Source organism: Tetranychus urticae, chromosome 3, assembly GCF_039701765.1.
Source record: "Tetranychus urticae isolate SD_2017Ah chromosome 3, NJAU_TeUrti_SD_1.0, whole genome shotgun sequence".
NCBI classification, from domain to species: Eukaryota; Metazoa; Arthropoda; class Arachnida; order Trombidiformes; family Tetranychidae; genus Tetranychus; species Tetranychus urticae.
In genome coordinates, this window is record NC_142960.1 from 20,678,200 (window position 1) to 20,698,149 (window position 19,950).

Genomic DNA, 19,950 nt, shown 5'->3' on the forward strand with positions numbered 1-19,950 from the left:
ATTGAAACTTTCATTTAATCCTTGCGAGATTAAATTTTTCAGTCAAATTGATCAGCAATAGACAATTTAATTACTTACATTTCATCCTTTCTATGGGAAACATTCATTCAAAATGAAAAAAATACACTTGTTTATTTTTTCAAATCATTTTATTTTTCAATGGCAAGGAGTTGCAAATACAAAGTAAACCAAGAAGGTAAAAGATTACACGAACGACTGTTGTATAAGTTGACTGGTATTTGATTCGGGTTCAGCTATCGGTTTCTTTGATTTCTTGTATTTCTATCATTTCTATCATCGCGTATATGGTCTGGGAGGTTGACGTCATGTGGTGATCTCTTGGGTATGAAGACTATTCTACTAGCTTCTGCTGCGATTCCCGCAACCGATAGGTTACCAGGATGATTAGGATTATCATCCCAAACAGGGGCTGGCCCGTCAACTTCCCTTCTACCACCTCTTCCTGCAGGAGGGTCAGTTGGTCCTTCAGGTTTTCGCTGTTGTGGTCTTCCATCAACTTCGTCACCAGATCCGTTGGCCATTTGATCACCATTAGAAGACATGATTAAGAGAAAAGATGAACACAAATTGAAATGAAAAATCACTAGAAACAAATTCAATGTAACTCAAATTCACAATGATCAAGAAATGTAAAAGATCACAGTTTATATAACAACAATGAAGACAACAGTGAGAGTTCACAATGATTAGGAAATTCAATATTTATAATCAATACTTTCGAAATTAAATTTTTGAAATCAATGATGCGTTTAAACTATTAAGAAACTGGCGCACTAACTCCAATTAAAACTGGTTAAAAGCTATATATATTATGGGGAAAGCTTCTAAGAAATATCTTATTAAGAAAGACTTTGTTGCATAATTCACATTGCTGAGTCTTATTTCCCAATCATTGTGAACCCTGTCTGTTGCTTTCCTTTTTGCTATATAAACTGTTACATTTCTTGTTTTTATCAATTTGAGTTACATTGAATTTGTTTCTAGTGATTTTTTATTTCAATCAATTTGTGTTCATCTTTTCTTTTAATCATGCCTTCTGAAGATCAACAAGTGCCTCCTTCAGCTGCCAACAGATCTGGTGACGAAGTTGATGGAAACGAGCCACAACGAAGACCTGAAGGACAAGGTGGCCGGCCTGCAGGACAACCTCCCCATCCAACACCCCAGGATCAAGAAGACATCCAGCCTGAAGCTTGGGATCCTGATCCAAATCATCCTGCCAACCTATCGGTTGCGGGAATCGAAGCAGAAGCTGGTAAAATAGTTTTTGTACCGTTTACCAAGAAATCACCAAATGATAAACAGAAAAAATGATGGAAATGCTAAACAATGAATTCGAATACCAGTCAAATTATTCAACAGTGGCTTGTATAATCTTTTGCCCTCTTGGTTTACTTACTGTATTTTCAACTCTTAAGCATTGAAAAATAAATGAATTTGAAAAAATAGACAAGTGTGCTTCCTTCAAATGAGTGTTTCCAATACAAATGATCAAATGTAAGTATTTAAATTTGAATAGTCTATTGCTGATCAATTTAGCTAGAGTTCATTTTAAGAATGTATCTTTTTTGGAATCGGTTACAAAGTCTCGTGAAATTTTTAATTAGTGTTCAACAGTGTAACAGTCCAACGCTACAACGGTCCAATCAAATTGGGTACTTTGATTACAAGAGTATCATTATTTTGAAATTGCGCGTAAATCACTAAGACTCATTACTCTGTTTTTTATTTAGCATGCATATAATTTGTATAAAAGTTAAATAACCGATTTTTGATGAAAAAACGACGAGTTTATGTAAAAAACGGTGAACAATTTATTTAATGACAAAAGTATGAGGACAATTTAAAATCTAGTGTATTAACAGATGAATATTTTTTAATTGTTCACCCGATAAAATTTAACACAAAAAACGGGTTCAACAATAGTTGATGAGAATGAGATGACGAAGATGAATATGATGGAGAGAAAAATGATGAAATGATGATGACAAATGACTATGAATAAAGTTGATTCACTAAATTTTTTTGATTGATGGGAATCTTATCGCAAACCGATTGGAGCTTGCTTGATATCTCGCACCAAATTTCACAATATTTTAGGTGAACTTGACGGTCACAATCGCATGTTTTATATCAGGTTATCGGCTTGCCTAATCAAATTACTTCCAATCAATTTGGGCTTAACAGACGAGTCCAATCATCCCTTGCAATTGGTCAACTTTAGGTGTATGATAATGAACGAGTTGAGTTGTGATTAAATTGCAAGTCATTGAATTTAAATCCAACCATGAATCACTTTTCAAGCTCCAGGTATACAAGAAACAGATTTAATATACCAAATAATTAATTACAATTACGCATGAAAAAAACGTTGTGATTTAAAAATATAACTATTCAAATTTAAATACAAATGTGAACACAGTCAGCAACAGTTGGATGGTTGTAGCGGCATATTCAAGTGATTGATTGGATGATTTGAAAGGACTTGAGCAAAAAAATTAAGGTCCATTTTAATTGTTGCCAAAATTGGGCTGGTAAAAGTATTGCCGTTGCTGTAAATTTTTCGAGTTGAAAATTGATTGGAGTCACTCTTGGTCGGCTTTTAGATGGTTTTACCATGATATTGATTTTTGTGGTTATCTTTGAGATGTGTGGAACGGACGAGCAGTTTTGTAAAAAAATAGTGTCTCGATTTTTGAAGAAAAAAATAATCACAGTTACACTTCTAATGTAGCACTATTATTGTTACCATTACGATTTGCGGCGGCAGCCATAAATCTTGGAGTTGTTGTACCATTAGAGAGACCATGAGAGTTTCGAACAGCAACCGAAACCGTGCTTCCTGGATTACTTGCTGCTCTATAGCCATTTGTATTGGCGTAGATGGGCTGGTTATTTGGATGATTGTTTGCCGTTGAATTGGCTGATGGGGCGCTAAAAGTCACCAAACCATTCGGATGATGACGAATTGGACCCGAAGCAGGCAAACTTGCGGCTGCTGCTGCTTCAGATTCCAGACTTAATCGTGAATAAGACATCACGGTTGCAGTATCTTTGTCCGGGGGACGAGTTATCTCAACATTTTCAGTATTTTTTACAGGCTTTGGTTTTTTACTGTTGAGAAAAAAGAGGAACACAGAATTAACAATTTTATATTAAGTCATTTTTTGATAGAAATTAATAAAAAAATATTTACGTTTTAAGGCAAACTATTGTAATTGTAATAATTAAAACTAGTATAACACCAATGGCGACACTGATGCCGATTCCAATGGCTTTGGAAGATTGATAAATGGGTGAATGATTGGTAAATGAAGAGGTTGAGAGATCAAAATCGCCATCAACTTCATTCTTTTCCATGTCCATTAATTTACGATCGAAACAGCGTGGCAGTGATCCAGACCAGACTCCAGAGGACATACATCGACGAGTTTCTTCGCCAATAGTCTTGAAATCGGGTAAACAGTGATATTCAACAAGACTTCCATAAGTAGTTGATCCATTCAACAAGACTCCACGTCCGTTAACTGGTATAGGAGGTTTACCACAGTCAACAACTATGAAGAGAGAAAATAAAAACAGTTAAATTATATTGTTTAAAGTTTGATTGGAATATTTAATTGAATTGATTTTTGTTTGATAATTACTTCGACAATATGGGGTATCATTTGTCCAGAGTCCATCTGAAGCACAGGTCCTTTGCTCTTCTCCAACAAGTTCATAACCATTGACACACGAATAGGAAACCTTTTCACCAACTGCAAAAGTGAAGCCACCTTCGACAATTGTTTTATCGTCTCTAACCGGAGGTTTTCCACAATTAACCAGTGAACAAAGCGGCGCCACATTGGACCAGGTTCCGTTTTCCAGGCAAATACGACGAGCAGGACCTTCCAATCTGAAATTGGATGAGCATTCATACTCGACGGTGCTGCCATAATGGGTTGAATTGGATGAGAGTAACCAACGACCCTGTGGTATGAAACCAGGCAGGCCACAATCAATGTAAACACAGATTGGTTGGCTACCATCCCAGCTACCGTCTGCTTCACATGTTCTCAATGATTGACCTGAAACAATGTGACCTGAAGCACAGCGATATTGTACCGTTGAGCCAACCTTGAAGGAATCTGAGGTTGACCTATCATTTCCTGAATATACAACAGAAGAGTTTTTGGGTTTCTCTGGTGGTAGACATCTAATCTCTTCACATTTCGGTGTTGATCCTGTCCATTTACCGTCAACTGCACATTCCCTGACCGAGAAACCTTTTACTCGGTACCCAATTGAACAAGAGTAGGAAATTTGTGAACCAAGAGATGTAGTGCCATTAAGATATTTGACTTCACCCTTGAAAATTGTTGTAACTCTACCACAGTCAATAAATCGACAAGAAGGTGGTACTCCAGTCCACTTTCCATCTGATCCACACGTTCGTTTTGATTCACCATTGGACATAAGATGACCCGGTCTACATTGGTATTCAATGACGGAATCAATTGAGAAAGTATCACCAATTAAATCAGCTCCAGAAGGTATCTCGGGTGGACCACAGTCTATCATCCTACAAACTGGTTCAACACCAGACCAAGTTGCGTGTTCTGTGCATTGGCGTGTTTCGTTGCCAGTTAAAATATAATTTGGATTACATTCATATTTAACGAGACTTTCATAAGTTGTACTAGAGTTGAGGAGAGAGTAGCGACCAAATCTAAGGTCCAATGGCATCCCACAATCAATATATTTACAAATGGGTTCTTCACCGGTCCACTTGCCACCAATTTGACAAACCCGGGTTCCATTGGATAAAAGCTTGTGCCCCTTGAGACAAGAGTAGGAAGCAACCCCGTTAAGAGTACGATTGGTTACATTAAGGATACCATTTGGAATAGGCAGCAACTCTGGACACCAGCTGTAAAGACATTTAGGTTCAGTGTCAGACCATGAACCATTGGCAAGACAAACCCGTGAATCATTACCAACAATGGTATAATCTTGATCACAAACATAACGAGCGGTTGCATTGAAAGTAGTCCGCGATTGATTAACCAGTAAAACGCGACCATGTTCAATATCATTCAATGCACCACAATTAACATATTTACAGGTTGGCGGACTACCAGACCAAAAGCCATTGGATTCACAGTGACGAGATTCATTGCCAACAACAACATGACCAATGGGACATCTGTAGTGAATTTCCCTGCCAACTCGATAATCTTTCTCCAAAATGGTCGAGTTTTCCGCCTTATCAGGCGATCCACAATTGGAAGGTGTATACTGACATATCCATGGTAAATAGTCAAGATCACAAGTAACATCGTTCCACTGCCATTTACGGCCACCATCCAGGACAATACAATTTTGCTGTCCATTGTAATTGTTGGGTTGATCATCGGCCCATAAAAATTGTGTTATCAATCCACCATTTACCCAGCGCCAAACATTGGATCGACTTCGATGGGTTACTGGTTGATTGGCGGGTATCTCACGCTTTGCTCCTAACCAAACAAGGCGACTTTTCAGCTTTGCCTTTAACCGTTGCAGTTCATATTGGAGAAAATTTTGCGTCACATCGCCGACCGAGTTAACGACCAACCCACCACGAGCTTTACAATAATTTTCTGCATCATTAAATGAGCCACCTTGCTGTGTTTGAAATTCATAACAAGTTTGATTGAAACTGATTAACTGTTGATGCTCCATTTGAGTACCACAGCGATCCTCGGAAAACTCTGCAAGGGACAAGTAAATAAAGGTAAGAAATAAATAATTTACAGAAAATACAAATATTTCAATTTTATTGTAACCAACATTAAATCCTGTAAAATATTCTGATAATCTTTTCCAATTTAGTTTCAGCCTTCATTTCCCAAAAAGGCTAGTCAGATCAGGTAAACCTGATGAAAACATGCTTTATTTATTAATTTTCAAATTTCGTTTCAACGGAAATTCAAGCTTTTAACCGTTTTTTACCTTCTCCTGTACCATTCTAAATCTGCTTTATACTGTTGTATGAATATTGACTTAATCAATGTGAGTGTAAAAATGTGAACACGCAAAGTTTTACTTGAATATACCAAATTGAATCAACTGTACTCGTCTCTTACAGTTACCGTAATTAATAAAGTAAACTAGTTTTTAATATTGATACACTTTTGAATCAAATCTCTGATTTAACATTAATAATTTAGACTTCAATAAATCAAGAATAGCTAAAAATCAAGTCAAACAGAACAGCTTTTATTACAATCAATATAACCTGTAGACCCACTGTTACCAGAACCTTACCTTTGGTTGTAAAAACAAGAACCTCGCACAATGATAGTGAGGCTTCAACGCCAACCATTTGGATATAAACATAACGACCACTTATTGGATGAGCGCATTCAAGATCTTTGGTAACTCCATCATCTAGAGAGTTGATAAAAAATTGAAATTAATTTAATTGATTTCGATGAAAAGCTTTTATTCACTTTACCTAATGTTCCTGGATACCAAGCACAAAGACGATTTCCCGAGACAACTGAACTATTTCCCACTCGTATTTCAAGATCGTGTAAAGGTTGATGACCGCAGCAACCTCGGGTTATTATACGGACAACTCGAATCTCGTAGGGTTGAAGTAGATCGACTTGCCACCAAGGCGAGTTTTCATTTTTAGTTTCAGTACAATACCTATTTTCATGGATTGTAACGATGTTACCATCATTGGCGTTGCGCGATTCACCGCCTCGAATGGTGCTTGACTGATCACTTGGTTTACCATAAGCTACATTAACGGCTATAATAGAGTAAAAAATGTAAACAATTAATAATGTTACCAACAAATAATGAACCAGAAAACAAATCAAGAATCAAACTCTAAAGGTAAACCAATTTGATATTGAAAGTCGCAACAAATGTGTTTATTGATCTCTTCATCAACTATAATAATTATTACGATCAACTGATGGATTAATGTTGAATTCATTTATTTTGACCTTTTTGTATATCAATTGACTTTAGTGCCTGAAAAGGTTTCAAATCAAGAGTCAAATACATTTAAACATTCATTTATATTCCCACTCTTTGATCACTTTCAACATTAAATTATCCCCCAAATTATTTACAATTTTTGATTATTTTTCTCTCTCTTTAGTCAATCACTTGTCCTTACATTATGACACTCAACAAGTACCAAACACGCAAACAAAATACATATTGAAAGACACGAACAAAATAACGTGTTTAAAATGTTTATCAAGATGCAAGTGAAAGCTTTTTATGTAAACTTGAGGTCAAACCTTCAACTCAGATCATTTAATATTAAACTGCAATCCTAAACAATTAACAGCTTTGGTCAGTAAATACTGATTACAATCAATTGTTACCGATTCTCATTCACTTTACAACAAATTGACACAATACTGATCTAGATATTAGAGTGTAATTGTTTTTACTAATTTCAATTTCATTGATATTCACTTTATTGTTAATTTTGATAACTTGACAACAAAACGTTTTATGTTTTTAGATCAATCCAGAATCTATTTTTCCTTATTCAACTTACCACAATAAGGCAAGTCCTCTGTCCATTTACCATCAAAGTTACATGTACGAACCGATGGACCAAACAATTCGTATCCATCATCACAAGTGTAAGTAGCTTTTGAGCCAGGTTGAAGATCATCGGAAAGGTTAACTTGTGCGTACAAAGGTACAGCTGGATTGGGACATGGTTTACCGTCTGAGAGATGAAAAAAATTGGATGATTAAATAATTGGCAAAAGCAGTGAAAATTGAACAATTCAACAATTCCTTCACAGTTGATTGGTTAAACATTGAAATGTAAATCTAAATTGAGATCAAATTTTGGTCATTTACAAATCACTTGCATAATAACATGTTGATCAACCAAACTACAATTGGATCAAAAATGAAAGCATAAAAAAAATGTTATCAAAAATTATTAAAATTGGCCTCAATTGAAGGTCAATTTGGCAAGTCCAATGACAATGAGCAAGCAACATGAAACACTATTGGGTGTTTGCTTTGATTTCAATATACTATGATTTTGATTGAATGAGTGCAAACTGAAACATAATCATTAAAAATGGTCAACATTGATTAATGTTGTTGTTTTTGTTAATTGTAAGAAAGTCAATTTACAAAACAAAAGGTTACAATAGGCAATGTTTTCAAGTCCATTAACAATGTATTCAGGCTTCAATCAATTTCAATATTGAAAGTATTTCCAGTGCACTTGATCCATTGATTGAATCAAATTAACAATTAAAACATGGTTAAGTCTAACAATTTAACCTTGATTTAAACAACATTTAAACACCAGCTGATGTCCGGGTTTATTGTAATTTTCAACTTGAATGTTTCAAAGTTGATCTTAAGGGCGGTTGAATCACATTTTTCAACCTTTTAATTTATACTTTTGCATTTATTGTTACAAAATGATTACAATCAACAACCACATCATCATCATCATCCATATCATCAACAATATTCATTGTTTACATCATTGTCATGCTAACATTTGAATCTTTTATTACATTTCAATTGACAACTCCTAACAATTACAGTTGAATCCTTAACCATTTTTATATTGTAAACTTGACCCTTTTAGATGATAAAATAAATGAAAATGATTCAAATTGTAAATCATATGAAAACAGTATTACACTGTGATTTAAGATTCATTTTATAGTTAACAATTACTTGATAGAGAATTGATTGATTTTTTGATTTCCTTTTGATGGATTCAGAAGGCAATGTTAATCAATTTTAACCAAATAATTTAATCTTGATAGGAATTTACAATTTAATTGTTTATCCTTGTTAAATAAGTAGCCTTAAGCTAATAACAATAATAGTAACAATAAAAACCGGTAAAGAGATGCGGAAATGTAAAACCGGTCATAAGGTCATCAAGATCATCAATTAGACCATCATATAACCATTGGTTTAAGTAAATATTATTACAACATGAAACGTTGACCAAACCGGTAATTGATTTATAAAGCAATTTGTTAAGGTTAACAAAAATATCAATCACTTTGGGTTAACTTTTCTGGTTAAAAATAAATTTTGGGTTCAAATGGAAGTCAATTGTAAATTAAAACAAATGATAAAAAGGTAGCCAAAGGAATCGGCCTTTGTTTTGTTCGCTGTTTAATTGCTAGATTAAACTGATTACAAATTATTTATGAAATTAACTGAAGGAGTGGATAATAAAGAGATGAAAATTGAAACTAAATATGAAGGTAAATAAAAAGGTTAATAAATGTGTAAATCTCATTGAACCTGTTGAAATGTGTAATGATAATGGCTAAGCAACGGTGAGAAGGTTAATTTAATAATACTAATGATATGATTATTTCAAGGTAACTTTAGGTAAAACAATACCAGAAACACACTGGTTTTCACTGAGTTTCTGACTAACGTTTGAAACAAAAAGCAAAATTGAAACTGCTATTAACCTGTTCATGTTCACTTGAGTAACACAAAAGAGCACCAGTGTAATAATACATCAGGTAAGTGAGAGGTACACATAGGGAATTAAAATGAACAAGTCACAATTAGTTAATTACCTTAATTGAGAAGAGCGGTGAGAATCGTGCGAAAGATACAAAAATTATTTGTAGTTGACGGTCGAGGTAACACAGTGCTTATCAAACATGAAGACAATACAGATGGCAACAGATTGCAATGGTCATAAACAGGTAACAGACTTGAGATGCAAACATTTTGGGCTCAAAATTTTACCCACCTTTTGTTTTAAACTTGTTCAATTTTTGTAGCAACAGTGCTGTCACAATCTTGGCTTTTTGTCAACCTCAACATTATTTAAATTTTAAGCTTTTCAAAAGCCTCACATGCTGTCTGTTCATGAGCCATGAATGTTAGGATTCATTTGTTTCGATAGAAGCATACATTTCATCAGTTTCTTGTCACAATAAAGCCAATGATTGATATCAAGTTTAATTTTTAGGTAAACTTGAAAGTCTGGGAAAATGGCATTTTTGGTCAACTTGACTATTTGTTTCAATCAACTTTAGCCATCAAATTTACAACCTTTTCAAACGTTCGTGTCTACAGTTTTATCAACTTTTTGTCACATTAATAACGCTAAACGATGATAGTGAACCTTTCATGTAAGCCTGAGAAAACAGACTTTTATTTTGACTACTGTAGTCTTGAAATCAAATTTTGTTGTTACAATCAAAATAGTCAAATGAATATTAAATTTTATTACATGAAAACCTGTGAGTCTGAGAAAATGTTTCACTTTATTTTGAATCATGAAATGAACAGTCGATTAATGAAAACTTAATATTCCTGTAATCATTTCCTAGTTCATTATTATTTCCCCTAAATCACTATTAATGGTTTAAAGCATCAAGTAAACCCTGAAGAAAAATTAACAGATCACGAATAAACTAGCAAGTGTATCATTAACAAATGATTAACTAATCATTGGTCAGTCTTTCCCTCTTTCATCTAATCACTAGGACAAAGTTTACTTTTCCAATTGTTTCAATTACCAAAAATTATCTCTGAACAACTCAAATGACCAGAAGTAACAAAAGTCAATTTTCATTCCTAAAATGTCCAGACAATTGACTGAACAATTAATCCAAGATTACTTTTTTTGTTTTACTTTTTCAACCCAAACCAGCTTCCTAATAACACACAATAGAGCAGACAAAAAAACTGGTTCATTAATTTAATGAACAATTTAAAGCATCTTAACAAAATTTTAACCTTTACCTGAGAAGTTATCAACAATGAAACCAAGAATGGAACCAAGAAAGTAAATGAAATTCAGCAAATGGTTAGAATGCAGATTTTAATGATAACAATATGAATAGCAACATTAACAATGATAACAATTGTGAATGTAACTCGAAAGCAAGAGTTAACCGTTAACCAGGTAAAAATAGCAATGGTAATGGACTGATAATCAAGCCTTTTTTTATTGCCATTATTAACGTTATGATTATAATGATTAAAACGAAAGAGCATCAACAACAATTGCGTATAATAATGAAGCCAAAAAGATCAGTAAATTATAACTGTAACGCTGAAACCAGGAAACAAGATTCAAGAGACTCACCATCAGAATCTGAGAAATTATTACATGTTTAAACAACGTGCTATGATACAGAATTAAGAATAAAATTGAGGTTCTTTTCTTGAGATAAAGGAATGGGTAAAAGAGCATGAAAGCGTGCTCAAGTTGGCCTTAAATGAACAAAGACATGAAATAGGAAGAGCTCTCATGTAAGGTTAAATGTTGAATATAAATAACTTTTCGATCAACATTGCGAGTCGTGATCGACTTGGAAATGGCCTCAACACTGAGAACATTTATTGAAACTTTGTCTTGTTTTATCCATCATGTAATACGAATACTGTAATGTAATCATTAATAGTTATAATCATGATAATCATCACCATGATAATGATAATGGTAAACATAATTACACAATAACAATTGAACAGTTTGTTTCGCGCTTAACCATGAAAAGTTCATCAAATTCAATCTTCTTTCAACCTTTTCTTACCTTAAAATCAAGGTTCATCATTCAATATGAATTTTGATAAAGTTGCAATATTTATATAAAAACACTTTTCACCAAACAATTAATAATTCACCTGACATTGAGAATTGTGAGAAACTTTTCAACTCTATCCTTAATTATCATGAAATGGTGTAAAAAGTATACATCATTATGATAACTGTTTTTCATGGAAACCCTTTTCAATTTTGAATTTCATATTTTCAAATGTCTTTTTCAATCAAATTTGAGAAAAGATTTTCCAACTTTTTTCTTTGCTGGTTTCCTCAATTCAGCTCATGGAGTTGGAATTTAATTTGATGAAAAAGATTGGAAAAGATTAAACGATTCAATCTAATCATCTTAACCATTTCAACATTAATCTAGATTTAAAATGAACTCTGGAACCTTTTCAGCAACAATTTTCATTTATGCTAAAAGTATTTAAATTTATCAAAATGATAGGAAACTGTAACATGAAATAGTCTACATTTTGTATTGTTACAAGTGACAATGATTCAAGATTCAGTTGAAATGGACATTCAGGTGTTTTTCATGCAAAAATGAAACTTTAAAGGCATGATGTTAAGTGGCTGGTAAATTGGTGTACATTCACGATAACCAAGAAATCACCAATTCTTGGGGTTTACAATTTACTTTTCAAGTTGAGTTTCTTTACAAATTGTTATTTGCCACTTTCATTGTAACGTAATTACAAAGTTCAACCAAATTACCATTGTAATCATGAAAAGAGGTTTACATTTGAGATGCAATTTTGGCAACTTGTCGCTACTTTGTGTTAACTTCAACTGAAAAGTTTGCCAAAAAAGGAATCAAAATTTTCAAATGTAATAACAAAATTGAACTTGAATAACAAAACTTTTTCATACAAAAATCTCAACTCGCAAGTTTAATATTAAACTTGAATTTTTATCCAAAATTAAATTAAATTTCATTTCAATTAGCTTTAGCATCCGGAAATGACCTTCAATTCTGGTATAAACTCGGAATAATCAAGTTCATGATAGTCTTGTTAGAGTCGATAAAAGTTGATGATTTACTTGAAAGAGTTTTAATCAAATTTCAATTGTCTTTGATGATTTAAAAAATGGAAAAATTTTGCTTATGAAAAGCAATTTTTGCAATTGGAAACTTTGATGAAAGATGAAACGTTTCCAGTGAACTTTTACAATGAAAATTTGTTTCACTCTTATCTGTATTCAGTTGATCAATTCTGGAACTTTTCTCATGAGAAAAGGAACAAAAAAGTTGAACGCTTTTTAACCTTGACTCTTCATCCTATGTAACTGTAATCAATTGGATCAAAGTTGATCATTTTTTCAGCAACAAACAAACCTTTTTGTTTTGATTTACTCTCTTTAACTGTTAACAAAAAAAGGTAACATTTGATTGTAAAACAATGAAACGATTGTCAAGTTAACTGTAAACTCGGAAAATCTGAAAAGATCAACTTCTTTTTTCATTAAATTCATTAAAATTAACTGTAAAATCTTTTGTTTTTAAATTTACTTTTAAGGTGAGAAACAACCATTTCTGATTAATTCAGATTGAATGAGAAATTAAAATATTGAGACTTTCCTTGATCGGTAAAACAATAGATTTGATGAAAGTTGTCATTAACTTGATATTGTCAACATTTTTACAGCTTTACGGAAGTCGATTGCCTTTGCATAAGTTGACCAAAGTTTCTAACTGGACTTAATGATGATTATCAAGCTCTGTAAACTTGGTTAATTACTTGGACAATACAATAATAACATGGTTGTTCAGGTCAACTTGTCCATGAAAGCGTAAAAAGTGAACAATTAAAAGGTTGAAGAAAAAAGCATTTCCTTACAAAAAGATTTCACTCATCTTTCAATGTCAATCAATATCAGTGAATCTGAATATTCTGGATAAATCAGGGTTGAGAATAAAATTCAATTTCAATTGATCAATAAGTCAAACGGTAATCAAATCAATAGATTTACATATTAATGTGATCAAAAATTGAATGTTACGCTTTCCAATTTTAAATCACTTCTCCAATTGACATGCATATAATGATCAAAGGCAATTTACATAATCACATTGATAGTAAATGGATCAAGAAATGTTATCTTGAAAATCTTCCGCCCTCAATGAGCCAATCTCAGGTCAGTTCACATATGAGGCCAACTTTTTTTGAGACCGCACTTAACGATTCTCAACGTTTCACTGTAACCATACAGGTCATCATAATGATAATAATGAAAGATAATGATATGAAAAGGTAATGCAAGTGGACATGATAAAGATGCCTTAAACAAGGTCAACTAGCAATAATTGTTGAATCAGTTGAAAGGTTACAATTTTCATTTACAAAAATAGTTTCAATCAAAGCTTGTCATCTTTTGACCTGTAATTGAATCAATTTCAATTTGTAAATGATAAGTGATTAAAGTTGATTTGAAAAGACAAAAGGAAAATGACTTTTCTCAATTTATTTGTTCAATTTGATCAATGAAATCAATTTTTGTTTAAATATTAATATTCAATTTGTTACCAGGAAGTTTCACTTTCTGTCAATATGCTTGAAAATTGATTTAATTTAGCAAAATTAAATGCAACAATTAAAGACATTTATGTTGATGTTTGGGGTTCAACAGACACTTTACACACACGTACAGTACACAGTTAATTTTGTTTAATTGTTGTACCCTAAATTTAACAATTAAACATGAATAAGGTTGAATCAATTTCTGTTCATTCACTTTTCTTACCAAACTTTCTAATAACAAGCACAATTAGAGTTACAATTAATCATGTTCAATAGATAAATTTAGTTGTAAAACATTCCAATTTGTCAAATTTTCTGAATCAATCAACCTTTATGTATCATTACTTGTGCTAATTTGAATATAAAGCATTTCACTTTTTTCCCTTCCTACTCCTCATCTGAATCCTCAGTTGACATCCCCTACTCACCACCCCAAAGGGTGACAAACAGTGTTTACTGAGGATAAATTTACATGAAAAGTAAAGTATAAAAGTGAATTGATTTTCACTTAAAAATCATTCCAACTCAGTGTTTCAAACAAACAACAACAACAAGTAAAAACATTTCATTCTCTTTTGTTTATCAGCAACAAAAAAATCAACAGTCAACATGAACACCAACATGATCATCTGTTTAACCCTTCTTCTTGCCATGGTTGCCATCGCTTATGCCGGTGACAAGGGAGGCTCAAACATCATCATCCAAGACTGCTGGGGTAAAACCATTCTCAATGACGGTGGAAAGGGCGACAAGAAGGGAGGTGGAAACATCATCTTGAAGGAAGACTGCCACAAGAAGGAACACCACTACGAACACATCTGGGGTGAACCCGTCTGGGGACACGAAGAATGGGGTCACTGGGGATGGAAATGAATAACCAATAATCAAAGTCAGTAGTTCACCAATCAAGGGTAATGTATACTCATCGCCACCCAACCATCCTTTCATCAACCCTTCACTCCTTTCCTTCCACCTCCCTGTCTCTCTGGTATTTACACCTCCACTTGCCATCCTCATCGTCATTCCTCTCGCCTTCCCTCGCTCTCCTTCATCCTGTTACGGGTTTAATGGTTACCATGAAAGAGGATAACAATGTTTATTTCACATTTCAATACTGGTTTACCCATTTTACACCAACACTCATCAACCTTTTGCTTCCCTCTTCCTTTTTGGTCTTTCGCGGTTTCCACACTCCGGGGTTAACATGGTCATCCTTTCCCTCTTCCTCTCTCCTCTGATCATCATTCATCATCTTTCATCACCCTTTACCATTACAATTGAGAACTGGATTCTCTTCAAAAGCAACTTCTGTAATTTCAACACTTTCATTCACTACTAATCACAGGTTTGGTTAAATTAGATGAAAATAAAAACATAATTTCTAGCTTTAAAATCAATTGTTTCAATTTATTTTTTTCGGTTAACAATAACAATCAACTGAATCATCAATTTCAATCATTGATCAAGAAAATTAATTCACAACTTAAACAACTATCATTAACTTTAAACAACAAGTTGACTTTCAATTGAATAAAACGTTGACTCCAAACTCGAAATATTCAGAAAATGTTTCTCAGTAAATAAAATCAGAAATCAATTGAAACAAAAATATTAATAACAACGATTAATCATCTTAAATAGCAGTTAATTTGGTTGAAAAAATGCTATAAATTTCAAAAGTTATTAAATCTTGAAATGTAAAAATACGAGAAAACAGTGAACGATAAATTTAAATGATTATCAATTCATCATCACCTTTGAATGATGAACGGCAAGAGGCGATTCAAGTCAACAATGAAAACAAAAATCACCAACAGTGAAGTCAATCACTAAGCTAAAATAATTGAACAAATCCTGATAGTTTTCAATTAACATTTTCAAAAGCCTTCAGTGATAATACAATGATAAAGGTAAGATGATGAGAAAAGTTGGCAAACATAAAAAAAAAGATCAACTTGAGAATCTAAATCTTGGCATCTTCAGATCATCGCCATCATCATCATCATCCTCTTGATCAATGTAATTTAAGCTGCCACAGTTTGCAAAGTATTGGGTGCTAACGTAATAGTCTATGCTTGAGTTGCCATAACATTGGCTCATCTGCAAGGCCTTTTTCAACAGAGGCTTTCATCAACCTCTTACCTGTTCAACCGTCAAAATAGTCTTTTAGCAAAGTATCTTCAAAATCTTTACCTTTTTTGACGATCAAGTAAAGGTATAAGAGGTATATTTGAACAATCATTTTAAATGTTAAAGCCAACAAACTCAAAGCTCACCACAGCTAAAATGTGTATCATTAAGTGAATAATCATCAGAGGAATCATCGTCATTTTGGTTACGCCAAGTTAATCATTACCACTAATTTGTTAACCAATTCATTGGTAGAAACCGATTGACAACTAAATGTCCGTTTAAAGTGTTTACTGTATCAATTCATCGACAGTCATTAAAGAGATAATTATTTTAATCACTACAAATGTCTTCAACTTTTGTCTCAAAATAACCTCAAAATTTAACTTTTCACCAAACCTGAAAATCTAGTAAAACTGAAACTCTTTTTCATCAACTAACTGTTCAAATTATTTAGCAAAGTTAAATCGATTTAGTGATTGGAATCAGTTTTAGTTTCAAGTTTTAATCAGTTATGATCAAAGCTTTGAATTTGAATGTAAAATAACTCGATAGTGAGCGACTAAAAAAGTTGAAATCTGTGATTCTGCGAAAGTAAACATTTCTGGCAATATTTATATTCATGACCATAAAAAGGTCAATTTTTACCCTTTTATTCATTTTTGGTTTCTTTGTTGACCCAAATTTCAATGTTTACCACTTCTCATCTTAACCAGCATCTTACCTTTTCTCATCTTATTCATCATCACTTCACGGGAAGATGATGAAGATAGATTTTTAGAGTAGGTAAAAACAAAAAATGGGCTTCACCGGACTTGATGGATAAGTTTATGTTAGTTTTTTTTGCTTTTGTATTTTGTTTGGTTTACCTTAAAGAGTACTAACCTTAAGCAGTAAAAAAAAGTTGAGAGCAAGAAAAATTGTGCGAAAGGAAGAAACGAAATTTAGGTTAAGAAGAAGTGAGCGAAATGTAAAAATTCAAACAAATGACCAAAACAAATTACTGGTCATTTCTTTTTGCCTTTCATTACAATTACCTTGGCCTGGTTCACTGTTTACTGATTCACATTGTTATTACAATTAACTAATCATCTAAATGATTCTACGGGAATTAAGGTGACAATTTAACTTCAATTGAAGTTAAGCTTTAAATTGGAGGGAAAAGTGAATATCAACTTTTAACCAATTTGCAAACAACCGCAAACAAAATGATTAACTTAAATTGTTCAACTTACATTGATTGCTATAACGTCGTCCACTACTAATCCGTATAAATTGTAATATACAAAGTAATCCAAAAAGTGGTTTAAACTTCATTGTAATTGTAAGTTAGTTAATGACACAAAATGTAACAATTAAAACAAAACTTTAATCACCAACATTGGAATCATGATTTTATCGTAATCCAATGGAATCAGATTTTTCAAAATTTTCACCTAAAAATGTCACATTCTAACCTTTTTATAACAATAATCAATAAATCCAATGTTAAGCACAAATCACTAATTTAAACATAATTGGCATAAATGGTTGAATAATTTAAATGGAGGTAAAGTGAAAGGTTTAAGGTGAAAAAAGTGATAAACGGAACCAAAGTAAGGCATAAAAGGTTAGATGAGTTGGAACATGTTGAAACAAAGTTGAACGATCACTGAATTAATGATAAATGGTCAACTCGATGGTCAATATAATCATGATTAAACACGTGTAAAAATTTAATCAAAGTTAGTTGGAAAGAAAAGTTTAATTGAACAAAAAAATGTTGCTTTCAAGTGAACGGCAAAGTCTGTTGTGTTGGTCTGATGGAAGATGAAAAAAATCTCTCTCTCTTCACGCTCTTTCTCACTCATCTTCTCTTTCGCCATTAATCATCTCTTTCGCTATTTACCTTTCTCTCTTTCAACTTCATTTTCTGCTGAGAAATGAAAGATCGTGTCAAGCATGAATCGCAATCTTCCGAGTCTAGTCTCAATCTTCTCTTTCATCTTCTCTTTCATCTTCTCTTTCATCTTCTCTTTCATCTTCTCTTTCATCTTCTCTTTCATCTTCTCTTTCATCTTCTCTTTCTTTGTCCTCATTCAATGATGATCATGATGAGAGAGGAAAGAAAGAGAAGATAAATTTGGTTACCTGTAAAGGTTACCAAAAATGTTGATTTTCAAGTTGAATCAACTTTTCTCACCAACATATGAATAATGGTGATGATCAACTTCATCTTAACTCAATGAAAAGTTAATATTGAACGATTACAATGAAAAGTGTTTAATTAACAATTGAAATTGTGTCGAACCATTTTCTTGATCATTTATATTGATGATTATTTCATATTGAATACGATGAGTTTGAGCATTTAAATTGTTGTTGCATTTGCACTCCCAGTGATTATACAAATGATAACAATTGTAATGAAAATTTGCATCATTGATAACAATCAATAACTGTTAATGTTAATCATTAACTTTTCATTAAACTTTCTCCTTTCAACATTTCCTATTGAACTGGGTTCAATTAAAAGTTTTAAAACATTTGAAATTGGAGCAAAAAACATGACAATAATTAAACTAATTGTTAGTCAAAATCATGGTCAGCTGAGTGTCTAATTGAACAGTTAAAAACACATCAATTTCATGAATTTCATCGAAAAAGTTGAATTTTCAAAATTTCAGCTTCAAAAGGCTTGAACTTTATCTTCAAATCTGTAACTTATTTTGCCATTTCATTCAGTTATTCAAAGTTTTTGTACAAAGTTTCATATTACAATGAAGCTTTATTTTTTGGTTGCTTTTCCGATCAACTTTAATGCAAATGTTTTTGTTTGAATTTTTTGATACTTGCACTTTTTTGCACCCAAATGATCACAATTCAGGTCATCAACCTGTTGGACTCGGATTTCAACCTTTGAATAAACATGATAAATGATATTTTCAATTGTTATTGATCAATGAATAGGTGAAAGGTAACTACAATTTCATATGAAGATAAAGGTAAATATCGGATAACAGCAATGGTTAATCATATGCAATCAACTTGTTGGTTATGATGGTGAATTCAATAAGGTTAAGATGAATCAAATAAAACAAAACACATGGTCAATATTCAGACCAAACAGACATGAAGTCAAAATATTCAATTTAAACAAGTTTATTCAAAATTGTTAAAGATGATGAAGAAGCAATTGACAGATTCAACTAAAAGTAAATTAACACCAAGAGGACAATACAGTAATGATACAAAAACTAGTTAAGTTTAAACAGACGACAAAAGTACACCATCGACATACAATATACACCATAACCTGTTAAGGTGACATTTTAGGTATTTATAGTAGGCAGGTAAGACAGCCCTTTTGAGTCCTCGGTGAGTAAGAGTTTGTTTGACGGTTAAGATGGACAAGTGGAAGAAAACCAAGGAATGTGAGTTCCTCTAGGGATTTGTGTTTGTTGATAGCAAGAGGTTGAAAATAGCTTAAGCAGGTAAAAATGGTCAAGTTGAAGGGTCAAAATAGCTTCTAGCTTTAAGGGGTGAAATTGGGTGTTTTAGTAAGTTAGAATAGGTGAATAGTAAATGATTAAAAGAAAGATTAAGTTATTAGGTTGAGTGGTTGAGATACAGTGGACACTTTCCCTAGGACTTTGAAGGAGTCATAGTTCATGGAGAAACTGAGGTTTTCTCATGAACTATGAGTCGTACAGGTAAACAAATGTT

General features: G+C 32.7%; 1 protein-coding gene across 2 annotated transcripts in view; it reads right to left on the minus strand.

The window, feature by feature from the left end:
• Positions 1–1,811: 1,811 nt before the first annotated feature.
• The window catches only part of fw (CUB and Sushi multiple domains furrowed), a 38,296-nt gene continuing 20,157 nt past the window's right edge, over positions 1,812–19,950 (minus strand). Inside the window, exons 1-7 of one of the 2 annotated variants that reach the window (XM_015932126.3) lie at positions 17,481–18,044; positions 7,574–7,750; positions 6,503–6,805; positions 6,313–6,435; positions 3,669–5,756; positions 3,218–3,578; positions 1,812–3,135 (exon numbers count right to left, since the gene is read on the minus strand). In XM_015932126.3, coding sequence (XP_015787612.1) covers positions 2,739–3,135; positions 3,218–3,578; positions 3,669–5,756; positions 6,313–6,435; positions 6,503–6,805; positions 7,574–7,750; positions 17,481–17,562 — 3,531 coding nt within the window. In that variant the 5' untranslated portion in view covers positions 17,563–18,044 and the 3' untranslated portion in view covers positions 1,812–2,738. Of the gene's footprint in view, positions 3,136–3,217; positions 3,579–3,668; positions 5,757–6,312; positions 6,436–6,502; positions 6,806–7,573; positions 7,751–17,480; positions 18,045–19,950 lie in introns of those variants that run through there. The other variant, XM_015932125.3, reaches the window with a different exon arrangement.